Source organism: Wasmannia auropunctata, unplaced genomic scaffold, assembly GCF_000956235.1.
Source record: "Wasmannia auropunctata unplaced genomic scaffold, wasmannia.A_1.0 LD336038.1, whole genome shotgun sequence".
NCBI classification, from domain to species: Eukaryota; Metazoa; Arthropoda; class Insecta; order Hymenoptera; family Formicidae; genus Wasmannia; species Wasmannia auropunctata.
In genome coordinates this window covers 1,159,833-1,180,392 of record NW_012026852.1, presented here as the reverse complement: position 1 = coordinate 1,180,392, position 20,560 = coordinate 1,159,833, and the positions used below count along the sequence as shown (strand labels likewise).

At 40.3% G+C, this 20,560-nt stretch overlaps 1 protein-coding gene across 4 annotated transcripts; it reads right to left on the bottom strand.

Moving 5' to 3' along the window:
• Positions 1 to 1,217: 1,217 nt before the first annotated feature.
• LOC105452046 (phosphatidate phosphatase LPIN2) lies at positions 1,218 to 19,837 on the bottom strand. 4 transcript variants are annotated; one of them, XM_011692847.1, is made up of 12 exons: positions 19,540 to 19,837; positions 8,276 to 9,326; positions 6,764 to 7,753; positions 6,562 to 6,689; positions 6,264 to 6,475; positions 5,810 to 6,004; positions 4,877 to 5,398; positions 4,643 to 4,724; positions 4,290 to 4,557; positions 3,706 to 4,209; positions 3,486 to 3,589; positions 1,218 to 1,613 (listed from the first exon to the last, which is right to left on the bottom strand). In XM_011692847.1, exons 2-12 carry the CDS (start codon positions 8,462 to 8,464, stop codon positions 1,472 to 1,474), a joined length of 3,336 nt encoding a protein of 1,111 aa, XP_011691149.1. In that variant the 5' UTR covers positions 8,465 to 9,326; positions 19,540 to 19,837; the 3' UTR covers positions 1,218 to 1,471. The 4 variants fall into 4 exon arrangements, with proteins under 4 accessions (XP_011691149.1, XP_011691150.1, XP_011691151.1 ...); XM_011692848.1 differs by having other exon boundaries at positions 5,810 to 5,989; XM_011692849.1 differs by having other exon boundaries at positions 5,810 to 5,986.
• Between the last annotated feature and the right edge of the window lie 723 nt (positions 19,838 to 20,560).

Sequence of the window (20,560 nt, the reverse complement as noted above, 5' to 3'; positions counted from 1 at the left end):
TTTACATGACGTTAATCGAAACTAAAACAATGATGCTAACTTAATCTACACGTCAAAAGTATTTTTTAGGTAACGTATGAAAGAGCAAAAGACTGGTAGAATGAATGTATATTCGATTTAGCGGGACAACCACGATTGAGAGAACAATTAAATTAGCAAGTAGAAATTAAGATCACGTACGGATTACGGAATACAGAATAGATTCGTACACTTTGTGTACGGAGACCACTCTAACGCAAAAACGTTAAAAACGAAATCCACGTCTGTGTTACACGTTATCCACTTCACAATTCCCTAGTTTGATCAGAAATATCACAATGCAAATGAATAGTCATTAACTTTAAGGATATGGCAATTTCACAGCACGCTAACTTAATCGAGAGATCTTATTACAAAAATAAATTATAGCTCTCTGAAATAATAACTATCTAAAATATAGGGAACGTAAACGCTTAACTATAACCCGCCTGCCGATGTCCGTCTTACGTCCTAGAATATCTTACTGTTTCGATTAAGCGAAATTCCAACGCATTCTCAATGTAGAAAAACTGACGACGTGTGTACGCGGGCAATTATTATATGCTCGTATAAAATTTGCACGCGTGCAGTGTGTGACAAGCGAGGTTCTTCTCTAGCAGGAGCTACGTGTAAATAGAGACGATTTCACGCTAGGCGAGCAAAGATCGGGAGACTCCCGATCAACAATTTTCCACAGAGTATTCTACACCGAGTCTGACGAAAATGTCGTTTGGAATCGGCTCGCAAACCCCTGCAGTGTAGTGCGCGATGGCTCGCCGCCGTTCATTTGCACTGTAAAGCACGCAACTGCAAGTATCTAGTTACTAGGCACCGCTGTGTACATTGACTAGTGTGATTAAATCCGACTGAGACTACAGAATGTATCCGGTGTCATTTAACGCAAAAAGATCTTTCGTTGTTTTAAACGTAAACGAAGCTTGGAATGTCTTGGCGCGCGCGTGTCTCGATGAAATTTACTCTTCCGAAGAGAAATCACATATATGTAATAAAACTCGTTTCCCATTAACTTATTCTTATAGATGATACAAACACGTGTATATGTATATATAAGTTAAATATTACAATTTTATATATAATATATATGTATATATAAAAGATATATACATATATGTATTATAGAGACTTAATTATTAATATACGCTCTCTCTCTCTCTCTCTCTCTCTCTCTCTCTCTCTCTCTCTCTCTCTCTCTCTCTCTCTCTCTTTCTCCTGGAACTTTTTACAAATAATTACTTAAAATCTAAGCAACAAATTCAATGTGTGACGAAAGCGAGAAACGCTCACTTTCCTAACGTGTTACATTAGACAATCACACCTGTCAAAGTCACTACGATCAACGCACGGAGTATAAAAGTTAGTTAAATATCATAAATCGTCGTTCGTAGTCCAAGCAAGTGACGGTTGTAGAACAAAGAAAGTTTCCTTAGGTAGTTTAAGCTTGAGTGTAGAGCTCCTCGAGCTTCGGTACGTCGGGTATCGGATCTCGCCAGTACGCGAAATGACTGAACTCGTCGGCCGCGTCTTCTCGCCATGCCGGAAATACTTGATCGACGATAAAGCTCATGTTCGAATACCTGCAACGAGAGAATGAAACAAAAATTGCAGAGCACGTGTCGAACGAGTATCCGTATCCTCGTGCCGTCGGTATGGCTGGAAAAATGAATGTTTAATTGACGTCTTTGGCTCAATTTATGTCAAATGAATTAATATGTGTGAACTAAAAAAAATATAGTGAATTTTATTAATTTTTCTTAGCACATATTGTTAATGTATGAAATAAATATGTATAACAATATGTGTATATATATATATAAATTATATGTAAGTTTAATAAGGATTAAAATATTAAAGTTTATATAACACAAGAAATCTAAGACTAGATTAATAACAAACGTAAGTATATAAATTATAAAGAAAAAAATAGAAAATCATATATAGATTATCACGTAAGTTATGATCAATTATAGAGAAAAAAAATCGATATAAGGGTAAAGAATATTTACACGCAGTTTATAAGTTACAATTATTTTATAAGAATTATTAATAATATTAATGGTTTAAATAGCGGAATCACACAGTTTATGCGAGAGCGATCATGAAGTGCTTGGTTGAAAAATTATGGACGATAAGCAAGTAAAAAATGAGTTTGACAGAGTCGCGATAAACATCGCTTTCATTCATACATTTAAATAACAATGCCTGAAAAATAGTTGTTATAAATTAACATTGATACCACCCCTTCCTCATTGCTGTCAGAAACAAATGGAAAATGTATTCCCAATGACGAGATGTTAGGATGGCTGTGGAAATCAAAGCATATCAAGCAGTGATAAGAAAAAAGCAAACGTGTGTGTACAAAACAAGTGCTTACCCTATAAATCATAAGAAGATAGGAGTTGTCGCACACAACCAAATATATTCCAAAATATAATATTATCTAATGGTTACGTATCGATTGTATTTAAATATTTATAATTGGAAATGAGTTTTTCCGATAATCTGTAATATCACTCGTGTGTTCTCACAGCAGATATATAATGTGTGTGTTTTAACTTTGTATTATATGTACAAAGTATTAGGAAAAGTAGCGCAATGCATATGCATTATGCACGGCAATGTTCCAAGCAACAATGCGTTAAAGCCGAATATGTCATGTCACTTGGCACATTGCCGTATAATACTTTAATAAAATTAATTTACGTTTGTTCAAATTTATGGTTGTGCTTATCAGTAGACGTTTGCCATAAGTTGCGGCGGGAACAAGTCATTGACGATATTGCACTGACGCGCATAACTGCAATCACAGAAATATCCAGCCTATCAATACCCTCTGCAAATCTGCATTTTTCATCCTTTTTTTTTCAACCAACAACTTCATCTTTAACGCTCAAACCCTTTTCGCGATTTAGTAGGAGAGGCGGCATCCAGTTTTTGTTAATTTTTAAACCATTAGCATATTATAAAAATATCTCAAAAAATAAACCATTAGCATATTATAAAAACATCACAAAAGTTATTAGTAAGCACTAGACATAAAAATTAGTTGAGAAAACAGCTAATAATATTAAATGTTGTATAATCATATAAATTTTAATTAGCTGCAATTAGTTGCATCTGGAAATAACACTGCTTTAAAAATAGTACACATTACTCAAGATCAACAGTAAAATATTTAGTACCATAAAATATGACATTTAAAGGGTCACATAATTAATAGAAAGGAAAAATGCTACAAAGCACAAATAGAACTGTGTATTAAGAGTGTAAAAAAAAAATAAAATAGTGATTAAATTATTATCACGTACATCGCTGTTTTTTTTTTAGCAACAATCAAATATACATATATATTTATTTCTCGATTCTGCTGTTATATATTTCCTTTCGACACAGAAAAGAAATATTATTTTAATAAACGCCAATAATATAGTGAAATGCGATATACTTACGAAGATTGGAATGTTTGTGTCAATTCGTGCTTCAATTCTCCTCGATGATTTATGGTAAAGATCCGCATTATAGGAATGCCGACTGCTCGATACGCCCACACGTCCTGTACATACAAAACATTTTCTATATATGACACGCTCACTAAATATATTTTCTACAAAAAGTTTATCACTCGTTCAAGTTAATTAATAATCGATAAAAAGGATTTATCGCTCGTACGTTTATGCGATTTCCATATCCAGCATAAAACGGCGCGGATCCATCGGGGAACAACGCTTGAATATCCTTCAGGCAGGAAATCTTGAATTCCTCCGGCTTCTTCTCTATCACCTCGCGATGAAACGCCAAAATCAAGCTCGTAGGATTCAAAAGTAACGGGCCTTCCGGCAGCGTTAGATCCCCTTGCCTCAAGTTCCTCAGGTATTCCCGAGTCCCACCAGCCTGGCCGATCGCTCTCGCCGAGAGGTACAGCAGCTTGTAACCGTTGTTCTTGATCTTCGTAAATAATTGAGCGACCCCAGATTGAGCCCAGTCCTTGCCCACTATCGGTAGGATGTGACCCAGGACGTCGGATTTCGTAATGGTGCCGTCGATATCGGAGATGACGATCTTGTCGTCCCACTTCCACTTGTAGATGTGGCATTTGCAGCGCTTCGTACCCTGGTAAGCGGTGGTTACGCTAAAGACTACTTCGTTCGCGCCGTCCTTCAGATCGAGACTCGCCTGCAAAGAAATCAAAACTCGATCGTTTTTCCTTCTTCATACTCTATATGCAATAGCGAGAAATACGTGAGAGTACTCACTATCTGTTCGGACGACAGTCGCAGAGTCTTACGATACTTTTCCGTGGACTCGTAATACGGTCTTCTTTCCACGGGTATCTTAACACCTGCCGGTTCGTTGTGGTTACTGTCAGAATCCTCACCGCCGCTGTACCCTTCGCCCTCTCCCTCACGTGTTTTCTCAGTCTTTGTGAGTGCAGCAGTTTCGTCCGACGCAGTTACCAATCTTGTACAGGCTTCTATCTCCGTTGAACTTGACGAGTCTGTGTTTTGCTCAGTCTTTATTTCCCTGTAAAGATCATTAATGTAATTAAATAGAATTAAAGAATATAAGGTCAGATATAAAAAAAAAAGCTATCGAAAGAACTTGCTACCTGTTATCAGACGGTGATTCATCGTTTGTCAAAGCCTTAGCTTCCATAGACTGTTCGGATATCTGTACAGTAATTTCGTCGTCTGCAATAAATCAATAAAAGTTATATATTTTAATATATGTAGTGTATTTTATAATATGGGTAATATGGTATAATTTCAAAAAATAAACATAACTATATATTTTTGAAATAGGGAAATTCGTTAGGTGAAATTAAAAGTTTGAGGGATCTTACTTTGACTGGTGTCCTGCTTTTTAGGAGGTTGCGTGGAACGCCTCCAGGAAAACCACGAACTATATCCACTACGACTCTCAGGCTTGCCGCTGCTCTGTAGCTTCTTATCCTCAGGCACCGGCAACGACATGTAGAGATTTTCGATCGCGCTCTGCGGCAAGTGTCTTTGGAAAACGACGTAGGTCAACACTATCGGACAAGCCGTGGCCCAATTGTAGAACTTCCCGTTGATTTTCACAACCAGATTCGGATTCTCGTACAACTTGGGATCGGTGCAGACGTCCTCGAAGTGCAATAAATTTTCGTTGAACGCCTCCTTGGACGGTCCATTTTCACTGTCCAAACCACCGCACAGAGACAAACTTATGTCTATGCTATTATCGAAAATAGGATGCTTTGGTTCCTCGAAATCGCTATCGAGAGACTTTGGTCCGCCGATAGCTCCCTCGACACTATTGGGGCTCTGAGGTAGGCTCGGTCCGTTACCCGACTCTGTGTCTTCTTCATCCGTCGTTTTTCTATCTGTAACGAAACACACGTTATATTTTCTTATACAAAATGCAAAGAACAATATCACAGAATAACACCACAACCAATTTGGTTAATTAAAACAACGAAAATTAAACTTTACAAAGATGTACAGCTTTGTTAGTCATTTATTTTTATTTATTACTCCCCAAAAAATTGAAAATATAAACCTTTTCATTCCCAGGAAACAAAAAGACAAACTTGTAAATTGTATAAAATATTCGTGTTAAGTAACTTCAAGAATATTTTATTTTTAAAAAATTAACTAAAAATTACAAAAATGCAAAATGCTTTTCATTTAAATAACTGATATAAATACAGAAGAAATGTATTTACTGACGTGTTAGTTTCGATGAACTTAACATGCATTTGACATGCAGAAGCAAAAGCGAGTTTACCATATACCTTTAACCATCGTCGGGCCTCGATGCGAGGAGGGAAAGTACAAAGCCGCAACTTCGGGGTCCAGTTCGTCGGCATTTAGATCGCTAAGATAAATTCCTTCCGATTCCGGATTGTGTCTTACGCGAGAGGTCTTCTTCATAAAGGAGAACATGCCACTGAGCATAGACCGTTGTGCATCTTCTGCCATTAAAAAAGCTGTTAGCGAACAGTTAGTGTGATCAAGCGTTCGAGTTAGTTTCTTTTCATGAAGAAAAAAAAAAGATTAAGAACTGACACTGACTTGTTAAATTTTATGTTACAATTTCGTGTGTATCAAGCGTATTAGTTTCTCGAAACATGAACGATCGACGTAACGGTACTTTTTTTAAAGAATCGTACAATGAGGTGTTAATCATGAACAGTGTACAGTTCGACACGTTGACTGTCAACGGAAATAATGAAATCATGTACTAACTGTTTGGCAGCTGACTCGCTGTTGCCAAAGAATTCAACGAATTCCTGTGCGACATGTGCGCCGGCTCAGGAGGCGGACTCGGCAGTTCGCCCCATCTCCAACTCTGCTGATGGCCCTTGTCGTCCTCCCTCTCGCTGCCCTCCTGCGTAATTTTACGTACTTCGAATTCCGTGTCCGACTGAACGGGCGAGCATGGCCTGGAGTCCTTATTCCTTTTAAACACACACAATTATTATTATTAGTTAATTATAAATATGTCTGTACATTATTATGAGAAATACGAATTATAATTACATACTTGGTAACTTCTGAATCGCTGAAGAAATGAAAATCGGTTTCGGGCCGTGTCTCAACTACGTCCTGGGGGGATGTCATTGACTCCGCGGCAGCAGTCTTCTTGTCATCCTCCGTCGTCGGAGCGGGGCCCTTAAAATATCTTCCGTGAATAAGTCTGTCGACGTAGAGTAGGAAATGTAATGCTTATTGAACTCATTACTTACCGTCTCGCTAATTGACTCTTCGGTAAAAATCGCATCACTCTCGCTCTGTTCAGTCTGGCTGCTACTACCGTTGCTGGTCTTCCTCTGCGAACCCTTCTTCTTCATAATACTCTTCCTCTTGCGCTTCCTCTTGGTCGAATTGTTGCTCTTGCCCTCGTCGATGATCTCCTCCTTTAAATTCTTCTTGCCCAAGAACGAGTTGGATTCGTCGCTAGATTTTTCCTTGCAGCTGCTCTGGGGATCGTCCGTGATCGGCCGGAAGTCATTCTTCACCACGCTGATCTTGCGAATTCTCTCCGACGAGGTAACAGCCACGAAGGATTTCGGGCAGGAGATCGCCGACTTCGGCTGCTCGTCGCTGATAGCGTCCATGTCAAATATCTCCTCGTCCTCGTTCTTGTCGTCCTTCTCTTCCCATTTCTCCTCCTTCTTCTTCCAGTCGCTCAGTAAAGCCTTCTCGAAGTTCTGTCGCTGCTCGACCGAGAGCTCCGGGAAATTTTCCTTGAACAATCTCTCCTTGTCCTCCGTTTTTAACGCGGAATACTGTTCCCTGATCATCTGCTGCTTCTGCTCCGGAGAGATGGTGCCGAAGCTTTCCTTGAACATCTCGTCCCGCTCCTCCACGGTCAACGAAGCAATCTGAAGCCACTTCTCGCGATGTTCCGCGGGCAGATCTGAGAACTGCTCAATCAGAAACTTCTCCCGCTGATCGGGCGGCAAGGCGGACATCTGCTCCCATTTCTCCCGCTCTATGGAGAGCACCGAGTCTATGAGAATCTTCTCTCTCTGTTCCTGAGGCAGCTCCGACAGCAGATTGAACTTCTGCGGCGGGAAGCAATTGTCGGGGATAGGCGAGCAGGCCAGATGCGGCGGAATTTCAGTGTCTGTTGGAGATCCATTTGAGCTGACCTCTTCTACGAAGAACGCCTCGCCGGAATCTCCAAGTTTCATATGAATCTCCCTAGGTTCTCCATTGATCTCAATGTCAACCTAGAAAAACATTCCTCGAATGTAGCTGGCTACAATCTCTCGATACGTATTATATCTTTATATATAAACGATATATCTTTATATATAATCATATAAAAATATATATTTCTTATATAATATATTCATCTTTATTTCAATATAATAAAAATATAAATGTTTCTTTTAAGAGTGACATTTGCCAGATCTTGTTTTTTTTTTTAAAGCAATATCTGTTAAGAAATACAAGTGAATATTTTAATAAAGTAAAACATTTTAATAAAAACGAGAAGGTGTTTTCTTATTACGTGCAACAAATTATATCAATAAAAAATGTTCAATTATAAGAAATAACAACATTGCAAGTAATCAAGTATTTCAATTAATTAATAATTATCCAAAAAAACTATATTGACTAGAATGATAATTCTTTTCAAACGGCGCGCAGCGAAGGACACCCTTTAATCATCTGGTCTATCGATTATTATCGCACCCATTCGCGCGGCGATGAACAGCCGATAACAAGTGCAAACAAGGGGGACTCACCACTTTCGCTCTGGAACGGAGTACGCCGAGCTTGCCGAAGCGGACGTGGAAAGGCGAGCACGTGAAGGAGCCGTCCGGCTGCTCGACGACGATGACGTCGATCGCGCCGGTGAGAGTCGCGGCGTTGATCTCGTTGTAGAAGAGACGGAAGTTGCTGATGATCTTGGCGATATAGTTCATGCTGTACATGTCCTAAGCCCGCGCACCACAGGCCGCGGAACTCCGATCGACAACGGGAGGGCAGGGGGAAGGGGGGGGGCAGGGAAACGAGACGCACGATCACCGTCGTCGGAGCGTCGTTCGAAATTGGTGGCGCGCGACGAGAGAGGAGCGTGCTCGCGGCTGTCTTCAGTCCGAAGGTCTCCCGCGTGCGAGAGAGAGAGAGAGAGAAATAGAGAGAATGCGAGGAGCCGCGAAGTGCGGATTGAAATTGTTATCGCTCGCGACGGAACTGTCTGAACTGAAGTCGCGACGGAATCGTCAGACGGAATCTCTCCGTCAGATTTCCCTTGAGAGCACGACGACACGACGAAACTCCAGCCGAGGTCGACTCACGGCGACGGCGAGCTAGCTGTCAAGAGCGCCTGTCTCTCGTGCGTACGCACGAACGCACTCCTCGGTCACCGTGACGTTGTTGCGCGAATCCCGGTCGGCCGCGTCTAACACGTACCAGGATCGAGAGAGCGACGACGATCCCGACGAACTCGACGATACGACGGAGACGATCGACTCGTGGCCGCGCGCGGAGAGCCGATGGGCCGTCCTCTCTTTGGACTCTCCTCTCTCTCTCTCTTCGCGGAGAGGGCCTTTGTCCTCCCCGTCGAACGTACGTTGACAAGTGTAGCTGCCTGACACCGCCAGCAGCGGAGCAGACGGTAGTCCGAACTGACGTTGCGCGCGGTCACGTGTCCACGGCCGAGCCAATCGGCGCGGCGGCCGCACCGGTGGTCGATAACGGCGGCGGTGTACCACGTGGGTCCGGCCGGCGCGGTTAGGCGCGCGTTTCGAACCGCGGTAGTGTGCGTTGCGTGGCGGCGCGCACTGTTATCACCTGGAACAAAGAAACGTGACATCACACATCGTGCCGACCTGGTGGCGTGCGCTCGCTCGTGTGCGTGTGCGTGTACACGGACATCGATCAGCCTCGTCTTCGCGAGCGCGACGAGCCAGCGATATCCATGGACGAGGCAATTTCCGACATACCGCGGCATTATATCGGGACATGCTTTTCATGTCGCTTCGCGCTACCGCGCGATTCTCTCCCCGCCTGTCGGCGGAATAACGCGGATCGGTCTTGATCCTCCACAAAAAAAAAAAAAGATCGTTCAGACCAGAGGCATCGGAATTTCGCAACGAAATTTTGCGAAATAAATTTTAATCTCGTAAGAAATTAGCCAAGGTCTCGGGATAAAAAATTTAATTTATCGGAATGGAGCGACGCCAAGCTGCCGCGCGCGGCGGCTTAAAAACGGCAATTTCGGTCGCATGAGAAATTCGACGAAATTAACGATTAATTTGAATGGGTCAGTCGCACAGATTTCTATAATATATACAGGATACAGAAATCTAATGTAGAAATATAGAAATCTGTGGCCAATCGTTAATGGCTTTCGTGTTACTGTGCCGTTTGTTTCGTCGGGTGGGATCGAACGTCCGATCGTGGAAACCTTGTCGATCGTTAATCGCGTAAAATATCTGGCAAAACGACGGAGCCAGCGACGTGACGCGTCATCCGGCATTCAACGAAGCCCGGCAAGGGCGATCGAAGTTCACGGAAACCTATAACGCTCGAACCGCGCACGAGTTTGCGCTATTAACAGCCATTAGGTATAAGATCACAAGTTATTTCGGTCGTGCCCGACGGGGCGATCTCGTCGAACAGAAGACGAGAAATAATAATCGAGCGGAAGCAGCGAGACGATCGATAAGATCACGAGATATTTTAGTCGCGCCCAATGGGTCGCTCCCGTTCGAATAAGGACACGCGAAAGCCTGTTTAAAGTGGCCGAATATTACGATCGATATTACATTGGGCACGATCGTCAATTATTCTCTTCAATCTCGCTCACTGGAAGAGAGAAGTCGAGCGATCGCGTAAAAGATTTATCCCCCTCCCTCCCAAAAAAAGACAATTTTTTATATTTGTCGTTCGATCGAAATTTTGATAAACTTTGTTGCGTTAAATAATTGAGAAGCAGAACTGATCACCAGTTTGAAGAAATCGTCCTGGCTGCTTGTGTGGCCACGAAAATTACCTTACAAAAATTAAATGGAAGATACATGAATGGAAAATAGCGATTAATTACTTATTTTGAATATCAAAAGCATTGTTGTTTATGCATTGAACAACAGCTGTAATACTTAAAATTAAATAATTTTCATTATTTATAAATTGACCGATATGAGATTGAATTTCTGTAAGAGTTGATTTTTCAAGCAGAACGGATCACGATAACGTCAAAATGGCATTAAAATGAATCGTGACTGATTAAAAAATGTTTCAATTAATCATGATTCATTTTAATTACTTAAATATTAATTTTGCAGCTATAATTTTAACGTCATTTTAATGATATCATTAAAATGACTTTTCTGCTTCAGTTATCTCTCATCCCGATTTATAGTTGGAACGAAGGCAGCCATACTGCGCTATTAGTATAGATACCGATAAACAAGATTTTTTTCCATGACGCGTCTGTCGCGAATCTTCCGTCTTATCGAAGCCGATGTAGTGTGTAATTTTATCGGTCAAAGATCGTTACATAAAACTCTGATCGTTGGATTTCAATTCCGAAGTCACGTAAGCCGCGTTATATTTATAGAATATGCACAAGAAGCTGCAGCATGTGAATACATCGCGTGATTTCTTTCCGCAGACAGCCTCTCTCTTTCGGTCGCTTACAGACGCGCGGGACGCCGCGTTTTCTGCTCACGTAGACCCGATATGAATGACACAGCAGACTGCATGACGGCGGCCCACTTGAGGGAAACACAAAGCGTATACGCGACGCGGCGTTCCATCTCCGCTCGTGTCTGCCACGATACAATTAAAAATAGCGCGAATCTCTCTTATAGAACATCAGCAATACAGAAACGAACGTTTAATCATGCACGCTCATCTAGATTATTTCGAGCGAAAGTATTTACGTTCTCATTTCTCACGTGGTATTTTTCTAATTCTATTTTGGATATTATTCTATTCTCGCCTCGTAGAAGAAAATATCGAAAGATGAATAATACCGAGATACTATTAATGTCTTAAGCAAATTTCAACTAGTTTTCGTTATCTAAACTTGTTAAAATTAGCTGAAAATATTTAATATTCTTTTATTAATATTAATTCTTTTATTAATATTAATATTAGTCTTACGGACATATTAAAGACACTATTCCATTTTCGCTGAAAAAAATATTGAAAGATGAATAATACTGAAATATTATTTAATGCCTTAAACTAAATTTCGTCTTAAATAAAACTCGTGAATATTTATATTATGCATACATTGAAGATATTATTCCATTCCTGCCAGAGAAAAAATATTAAAATAACAGCAAATTATTATAGTTGTTTTAAATACTGCTAATTTTAATAAATATTGAGATTATGCGCATTTTTATGTTAAAAGATTAATGCAAAAGCTTTGCGCGACTTTTTATTCGATTTCTTTATATCCATAAATTTCAATATGTTATTCTTCATCTGACGATTTAACTTTTGATCTCAAGAGAAAAAAAAAGAAGAAGGAGAGAATAATAAGAATTGGATCTAATATTGAAATTAATATTACTCGGAACTCTTAGGTGCATACGGATTTCTTTTTTTTTTTTTTAAATTGCCGTGCGTCAAATTCTCCGAGATTTAATGTTTTTAGAAGCGATTACATCTTTAACGAACACGAGTAGAAGAGGGAATGCAAGGCACTTTGTATTCAGTTGACCGCCATCTGATTGTCGAGCCACGCGTAGGCGGCGATGTGCGCGCAATGCAAAAATCATGAACGTTGTACTTTGTCCGCCGACGCAAGTTGCATGTAGCCTAACATTGTCAAGGTTTAATAACGGCACGGTTCACTCTTTTTTTGTGCAGCTTTCGCGATCGATGTGTGAATGTTTACTCGCGCGTGTACGTATGTGTGTATGTGCGTGTGTGTGTAAACAATTGTTAGTACGAGAACTCAAAGGCCTCTTTGCGTGCACACGGTGCAGTTGGTCCAGATGTTTACAGATAGCTCGTCATACGGCGAGTTGTAAATTAAAAGGAAAAATATTAATTATTCTCGACGACCAATGTTAACATAAAAAAAATGTTCGCTTACGTTTCTTTTTCGTGTTGCATAATGATTATTTCGCGATGCGTGTTTTGCTGATATGCTGACGGCCGATATTATTTTTTTTACGCGCCACAGCAATTTGTTTTCGCGTTGCGTTAAATCTGCATCACCTACTTTTAATTATTTTATCTTCCGCAATTTTTTGTCGACGTGACTTAGCTGATTTTATTCGCAGATCTCTCGCGGTTGTTAGCTAATGTAATTATTATACGCGATCGTAACAAACAGCGATTGCCGAGATCGATAAAATCCCATTAAGATCCGCGTCTTCAACGATATCCATTAATAAGCGTAAAGTTCACTGATAATATTTTCGAATAATAACGCAACAAGCGCGAGAGGAAAGCGTGATGAGGAAAGAGACAATTCATCGCTGGCGTTCTTAATTCGATTTTCGCGGCAGTCGCGAGCGCGCGAGAACAACGATTATTGCGAGGCGGGAGCCTAGTTTATCTCTGACTGGCGAATAACGGCGCAAAAAGGTCGATCACTTTCCTGGGGCTTGCGTAAAAGAGAAGGTTGCAACGCGCGAGTGAAACGCGGCGACAGGACCGGGGCTGCGCTCACTGCCTGCAAATTGTTTCACCATCTGCGTCGCCCTTTGCGAAAATACACACCCTTACGGGTCTCTCTGCGATTCTCGATTTGTCATCCGTACAAATGAAAAAAAAAAAATTGGGTCGCGCGTTCGTCTCTGAAACGAGAACGGTATTCGCGTTTTGACATTTGCGCACATAAACGAATTGCTTGTTATTCGCTCCGATCTCAAGGCTGTGTGTATGTGACTCTCGCACTACATTTTATTCTAATTTAAAGCTGTCCTTAAAGATATTAAAATTATTCGCAGACAAACAGTAAACAGAATGCGATAATATGCATTTAAACATCGAGATATGAATACGCAATATTTCGTCTTGCATAATATCGAAATGCGTTTAAATTCAAGTTGGTTGCTTTACATAAATATAACGATTACGTAACGATCTTTTGTGACAAAATTCGACGGCTGAAATTTCAGTCCAAGTCTAAATCGTCGTTCGCGAGCCATAAAAGTTATCGTACGATCGTACGCTCTCCCAGGAAATATGCAAGCTCCTCGTGCGAGATCTCCAGTCCTCTCTCGTCCTCTCGACGAGAGAGAGATTTACCTCTCTGAGCGGCGAGTAAGAAAGTTTCAGAGGTTCTCAACGCGTCGCGGTCTTTTTTTTACAACTCTCGCTGTTTTCAAGCAATTATTGAGTAATCGTTATTCCTCTCTTTCACGTAATTAACACATATTTATTTACTGTATGGAAGAATACACTCGAATTACATCGTAATAAGATTTTTACGTCATCAGAGCGAGAGCGAATGTCTTTGTAAACGTGTAATATTTCTGACAAAATTATTCAATACTGCGCAATCGAGAGACGGAGCAGACTGCGAGAGAAAGAAAGATAAAGGACTCAACCTGACAGCTGGACTGGTTTCAAAAAGCGCGACACAATATTTTCGCGAAATTAGATATATATGCGCATGTACTTGGAACGTTCCAACATTCACGTCCGTCTAACTTGTCCACTCGTGGCTTTGACGTGACAGATGTAAATCTCGTTAACGTCTGCGTTCTATCGGTCGATGGGAGACACGAGGCTCTCGAGCCCCTATTAATAGCCGCAAATAACAAATGCTTAACATCGATCCGTCCAAAAACGAGCCAAATCGATATTTCGCGAATCGCCCGGGATATACTTATAGATAGAAGAAACTTGCAAAATATTAACTCGTCAGATATATCGAAAATGTCTACACAAGTCATTAAAGCTGCGTAGATAAAGATCGATCATAGGCCAATATTCACGGTCGAGTCTTATATTTAAGATCTAATTAAGTACAATCGTATTAAGTATAATCTTAAGATAATCTTAAGTCAATCACAGAGTCCTATTAGCATCTTAAGACATTACTTAAAACGATCTTGAAATAAAAAGCAACTATGAATGCCAGCCGTACAGTTCGTAGCTGTAATAATACATACGTCGCATTTCAGGCTCGTGAAATTCGCCACTGTTCGTAAGATAATAAAATACGAAGTAAGGTAATGGAACAACGATTGCAACACAGATTATGCCATGACGTAGTTCGTTATGCTCACGCGAGTAATCAAAGCATCGAAAGCATGATCGAAGAAATGCACTTTACACTCCTCTCTCGGGAACGGGACGAAATGCAAATTTAGACATTTGGACGACCGCCTATAACGAGAACTTGCTGTCATGTCTACGGCCAAACGGCGAAGGCGAGCGATTGTTCTTGTTAAACGAATCGGCAATTGTCGGAAGCACGCGAACCTTTAACTCACCCTCCCCTCCCCCCCGGGGTATCGGCCGATATCGAATAAGGCCCGCGTTCTCAGATATTTTCTTTTACGTAGGTACCACGGTGCACTGACCCGTGACGTCTCCCAACGATTTTATTACGTAACCTTATCTGTCTGCTTAAATCGCAAATATATTGCGCTGACTTACCGAAGCTGTTCGGGCAAACAGCCAAAACTCCCGCGAGACATGTCCAAAACGCGAAACCTTGAAGTCCCGCATGCGACAAATCATTGTTAAAGCGTCGGCGCTATATAAAAGAAGATCGTTTTCAAGCGAATCGATTTGTTGCTTTGTCATAAATATTATTTACCGCAACGCTGATAACGGAAGTAAAATAATCCCATAAATAAAGTCATTAAGATACGAAAAAGGGAATAAATTTATATGTATATATATAAAAAAAAAACAATTTTTTATAAATTGATTTTTTTAAATTCGAGAAGAAATCAAGAGCCTTGAGAACACACTTTAAAAAATAGATTTTTCTTGTGGCAGAGACTTTTATGGAAGAAAAACATTCGTGACTTTATAAATGTACTACCTGTAAAATGTAAATCACATCATTTGCAGTACTTTAATTAAGATACCGCCGTCGAAATCGCGAAAATTAATTCCGCGATCTCGACGGCGATTAGTACCGCCGACCGTTGCCCCGAGCAATTTTTATACATGTAAATACGTGGCAATAAAAATAGGTGCCTTTTATCTTTGACATGTCGTGAATCATCGTTTACTCAGAGCCGGTCAAAGTCGCACTTGTATTTAATCATAAAAAAGATATCGCGACACAATAAGCGTCGATGTCGAGTTTACAGTCTTATCTTTGTCTTGTCAAGTTTGTGTCTTGTCTTACTAATGCAAGTAACTTAAAAAAAAATTTACTTACGAAATAATAAAATTACAATTAAATTTTCTACAGACTTTGATTCTCTGAAACGCGAAACGTATTTTTTCGAAAATAAAAATAAATAAACTGCTACTAGCGGCTCACTGACCGTAAAAGTTCGCGGCTCTGTAATCATACTGTACCTATAAAATGTAGATCGCACGATTCGCAGTATGTTGCAAAACGTGCGAACTTTAATTAAGATACCTCCGTCGGGATCGCGAAAATTAATTCCACCGACCGTTGCCCCGTGCAATCACTCGACAAGCATGCACCGGTGATTAACTGTGTCGCCGGTATCTCTCGCGATTAATCATCGTTCGTATCATCGCGTGTTGCACGCGCGGGGGACTTAAGTATATCGCCGCGGCAGACGGAGCGGGCTTTTCGACAGGCTAATTTTCCGAGCAACGGCCGCGGCGACCGGCGTGACGTGCCGCGCAATTTTTTCGATTTTCCCAATTTATTCGTGGCATTTTAACGTTACGTAACTTTGTTCGACGTGCATTTTGCAATCCACGCACGATCGTCTCGCGCGCGGGAAAGACAGAGAGCCCGGCTTGCGGCGAAAGTAATTCAATCGATCGATAAAATACCTAAATAGCCGCGAGCCGCGTGTTTAATCCACTGCTAAAAATCGCGCTGCCCATAATGGACGTCGCGTATATAAAAACGATTAAATCGCCTATCGCGACTGGTTCTCGCGAAAATCCGGAAAATGGTAAAAATACTCGTTGCGTGCGTAACGAGTACCTACGCGAAATTGGCGTCCGATTTGTCCGCGAAATTGCAGCGGTAACGTGTAGCTTTCTTTTCTGACGTTAATGTTGCGAAAATCCAGTTGATGTTAATCGCGTGTCTATAATGATGTATCTACACGGTAATTAGATGTAATTACTTGAGTGTGCGATTGCTTGCTTCATCTCTTGAGAAAATTGAAGGTGTCAGAAGCAGTTTCTCTCTTTCTCTCTTCCTCACAGTTCTCATGTCTCGTTTTAATAACATGACATCATATTCACGCGAAGGTGAATTTATCTGCATTTGTATGCTCGAGCTCTTTGCTGGCATATTTCTCGTTTCCGAGTATAATCTAGGTTATTCAGTTCCACGTTGATTTCGAGATTATACACCTTCGTCCAAGTCTCTCTCTCTCTCTCTCTCTCTCTCTCTCTCTCTCTCTCTCTCTCTCTCTCTCTCTCTCTCTCTCTCTCTTCAGTTTATACCTCGCCTTTATACACACTGGAAACTAATTCTATTTCGCTAACAGTCAACATCTCGTGTTGTTGATGCTCCCGCGGTACGCTATCGCGGAAGCGAGAGAAAACAGCGAGTCTCGTGACCCGTTGTTTTGAGATCGAAATGGATTCGCGTGACCGACATCGCCGACCTACGATTTCAAAAGTAGAATACCCGCACGTGGCAGAGGGACGACCGCGGCGACAGGGGACTGGCCTTCGTCCAGGTGAGCAAATTTCTTTGACCGTGGACCTGGCACTGAACGCACAATGAAGTGGCCATTTATTTTCAAACGTATTCACAGTCGGGACATGCGAAATTATCAATTTCGCGCGAAGAGGATACAGAATTTCAACTCTTGAAATAAAGGCCGGAATGAAACAAAAAAAAAAGAAATAAAATAAACTGAATAAATACTCGATAATACCAAAGTCTCAAAAATAAATTCATTTTTAACCTTTTTACTCGACTCCTTCGACATTCATTATATATCAAGTATTTATAACGACTTTTTTCAAACGCTGAGCAGTATATATTTATTGACAGTTAATCAAAGTATGTCAACTGCAGCCTCATCTGTAGAGATAGTATATCAATTAATTCCGAACAGCTTCCGTATCGTTTTTTACGAAAGAATATTTTTTTACTTCTGTATACACCGATCTTTCACTCGTCTCGTTTGTGCAAATAAAAGCTCTTCGTGACCCAGGCTTCTCAGAATATAAAGTCTGGCATGTCACTCGTGATAGCCTTGAGCTTCGCTGATTCAGCGCTTCTCACCGAAATAAGATCAAAGCGGAGGAAACACGAGGCTGGTTCCCCCGAAGCAGCATTGCAGGTAATGAAGACGTTATGCAATAAGTGCATGCAAGAAAATTTTCTATAATCTTTGATCTCTATTCATTCCTTCCCCCCCCCCCCCGAGATGCTCTAAATCTGATTATTATATTGCAATCATCGTACGAGATTAATTGCGTAATGCTATCGAAAAATTGCATCCAAGAGATGCAAGAGATTTCAGTTTATCACAATTATTAAAATTTTAACAAAACATTAATATAATGACCATTTTTTATTTTTATAAATTTTTGCTTACGATTTAATAAAAGCAACGAATAGATTTTTTGCTACAGTGAGAAAGAAAGAAAGAGAGAATCTAATGAACAAGAAAAATTAAATTCTCGAGTATTGGAATATTCGATGATTCACAATTCCGAGATATTCAACTGTGAAAAAATATTTTTCTTTCGTTATTTGTCGTATCGTTGAATTATACCTTGCAAAATTGTTGTGATACCTTGATATGAATACAAAGTACTCGCAAACACGCTTCTATTGCGTATAATTCGCGTAGCACTTGCGTCGTAATCTATTATGCCGGTAAAATGATCAACACGACAACAGTCAACATCAATGATTACGCAGCACAGTGTAAACATGTTTTCCCCTCATACTGACTCATGTGCTTTCGCATTGGCGTCATCGAATCAACGAGTTTGGACTGCGCGCGCATCGAGTGGTCATCGAAATGAGAGAAGCGGCGAGCTTCCGCGAGCAAGCTCAAAGCTCGCTGATTGACACGATGAATTGCGTACGGTGATTCTATAGGCAGGCTGTATAGGCACATTCGTCGGGAACATTTGCATAACTTCTTCCGACGAATCTCTCTTGCGTATTATAACTTCAGAAATTTTTGACAGTCTTTGATTCAACAGAGAGAATTTTTCTTTTGTATTGCTAATCATCTATAAGTATTGATCTTAACAGAATTAAGTTCCACGTTCACGCGCGTAAATATTTAAAAAAATGTTAAAGTAAAAAAAAGCGAATAAATTTAAAAATGTGACGCAAACAAGTTTGCATTTATGGCATTCACTTAGGGATAAGTGCATTCAGAGAATTATCTTTCTCGGTGATTAAATAAATGATTTTTCAACCTTGATTCACATTAACATTTGCTGCCATGATTCCCGGTTCGGAAACGGTTAATAAACGATCTTCGTCTCTGGGTAATAATTGACATCAAGGATGTAGATATATGCGGATTTATTTAAATGATATGACCATGTAAACAGTTAATATCCTGGAATAACGACGACGAATAAATTTCGCGAATTTCCTTTTATCGTCAATACAGGATTTTATATGTAAAAGATGAGATCATAAAATAATGAAACTTATCCGTACACGACTTGGCCCCGTTCACGCAAGCTAAAGCTAATTGGAGTTTAATCGTTACACTGTCTCTTTCTGGGAACAAAATTAGAAAGGAGCATAGAATCACTTCAAACACAATGAACTTTGACTTCTTTCGCTTAATTCTGAGAGATGCCTTCTAGAAACCTTCATTGTAAAAGCAATTGGGATTTCCCTGATCAAACAGCAAACGCTGCTGTATCCATGCCAAATTAGTACTTTTCTGCCAAATACTGAAAACGTTACGTTACTCACCTTGGAGAAAAATGGGGTCGAAGTGCAACGCGCGAGCACGTGGCGCGATCGGGCTTGAACGAACACACGCTTGCGACTTGCGGGAGCTTTTCTCAAAATGTGTCCACCGCGTTCGAGAGCGGCTGCGCTCGAAGAAGCGATTCCGAAGTTTATCGTCACGAACCAGTCGCGGAATCGGGTCTACGTGCGCAAACGTACGTGTGTGCGCGTGTATATACGTGTGACTGACGTTGCGTGCGAAGGAGCGCGCGAGCGGTGCGTAAACACGTCCGACTCGTACGAGCAGTTGAAACAAACTGAAACCACAAGGCGAGCGCGGTCCGAAGTTTATCGTCGTGACGGAAACTGTCTGGGAATATATGCCCGCTATGTACGGGGTGTGCGGAAAGGATTTGCGACTAGCCATTAAAATTCGAGATAGCGATTGATCGAGAGCGAATGCTGATAAGATTCGTTCCTTTCGCTTCAAAATATTATATCTATATCGGGATACTTTTGAAATGTGTATATAAAGATGCAATAATTTCTTTAAATATACATACAATATAAACAATTATTGCATTAATATATATATTAACACGTAATAATGTCAATTTTTTATATTCATTTTTTTATATATTATTAATTCTCTCTTTCTCTCTTTTAGCGAAATAGAGATTTATTTCTATCTTAACTTTATTTCTAGCTTAGCTTCTCTTATTTATAAATGAAGTAAAAAAGGGCCAACGAGCCAAAGCTTGGATGTTGTATCGCTTCAATATATATATTTATTTATTTAACAATTTCATTACAATTTAGATATTTTAATTTAGAGTAACATTGAAAATGACCCGTTTGGGGTCGAAACGTCTGTTCTTCAAATCGTAATGAAATTATTAAATTAATAAATATATACATATATTGAAGCGATACAACACCCAAGCTTTGGCTCGTTGGCCCTTTTTTACTTCATTTATTAATATTATTTTAATTTGGAGCCTTGACTTTGAATTTTATTTTAATTTTAATTTTCTTATTTATT

Excerpts from the sequence above, each read along its gene's own strand:
- LOC105452046 (XM_011692847.1), bottom strand. The coding sequence starts at position 8,464 with ATGTACAGCATGAACTATATCGCCAAGATCATCAGCAACTTCCGTCTC. Across the intron at positions 4,210-4,289 it reads GACTGTCGTCCGAACAGATA|GCGAGTCTCGATCTGAAGGA; the intron begins GTGAGTACTCTC and ends ATTTCTTTGCAG. Across the intron at positions 1,614-3,485 it reads ACACAAACATTCCAATCTTC|GTATTCGAACATGAGCTTTA; the intron begins GTAAGTATATCG and ends CTCTCGTTGCAG.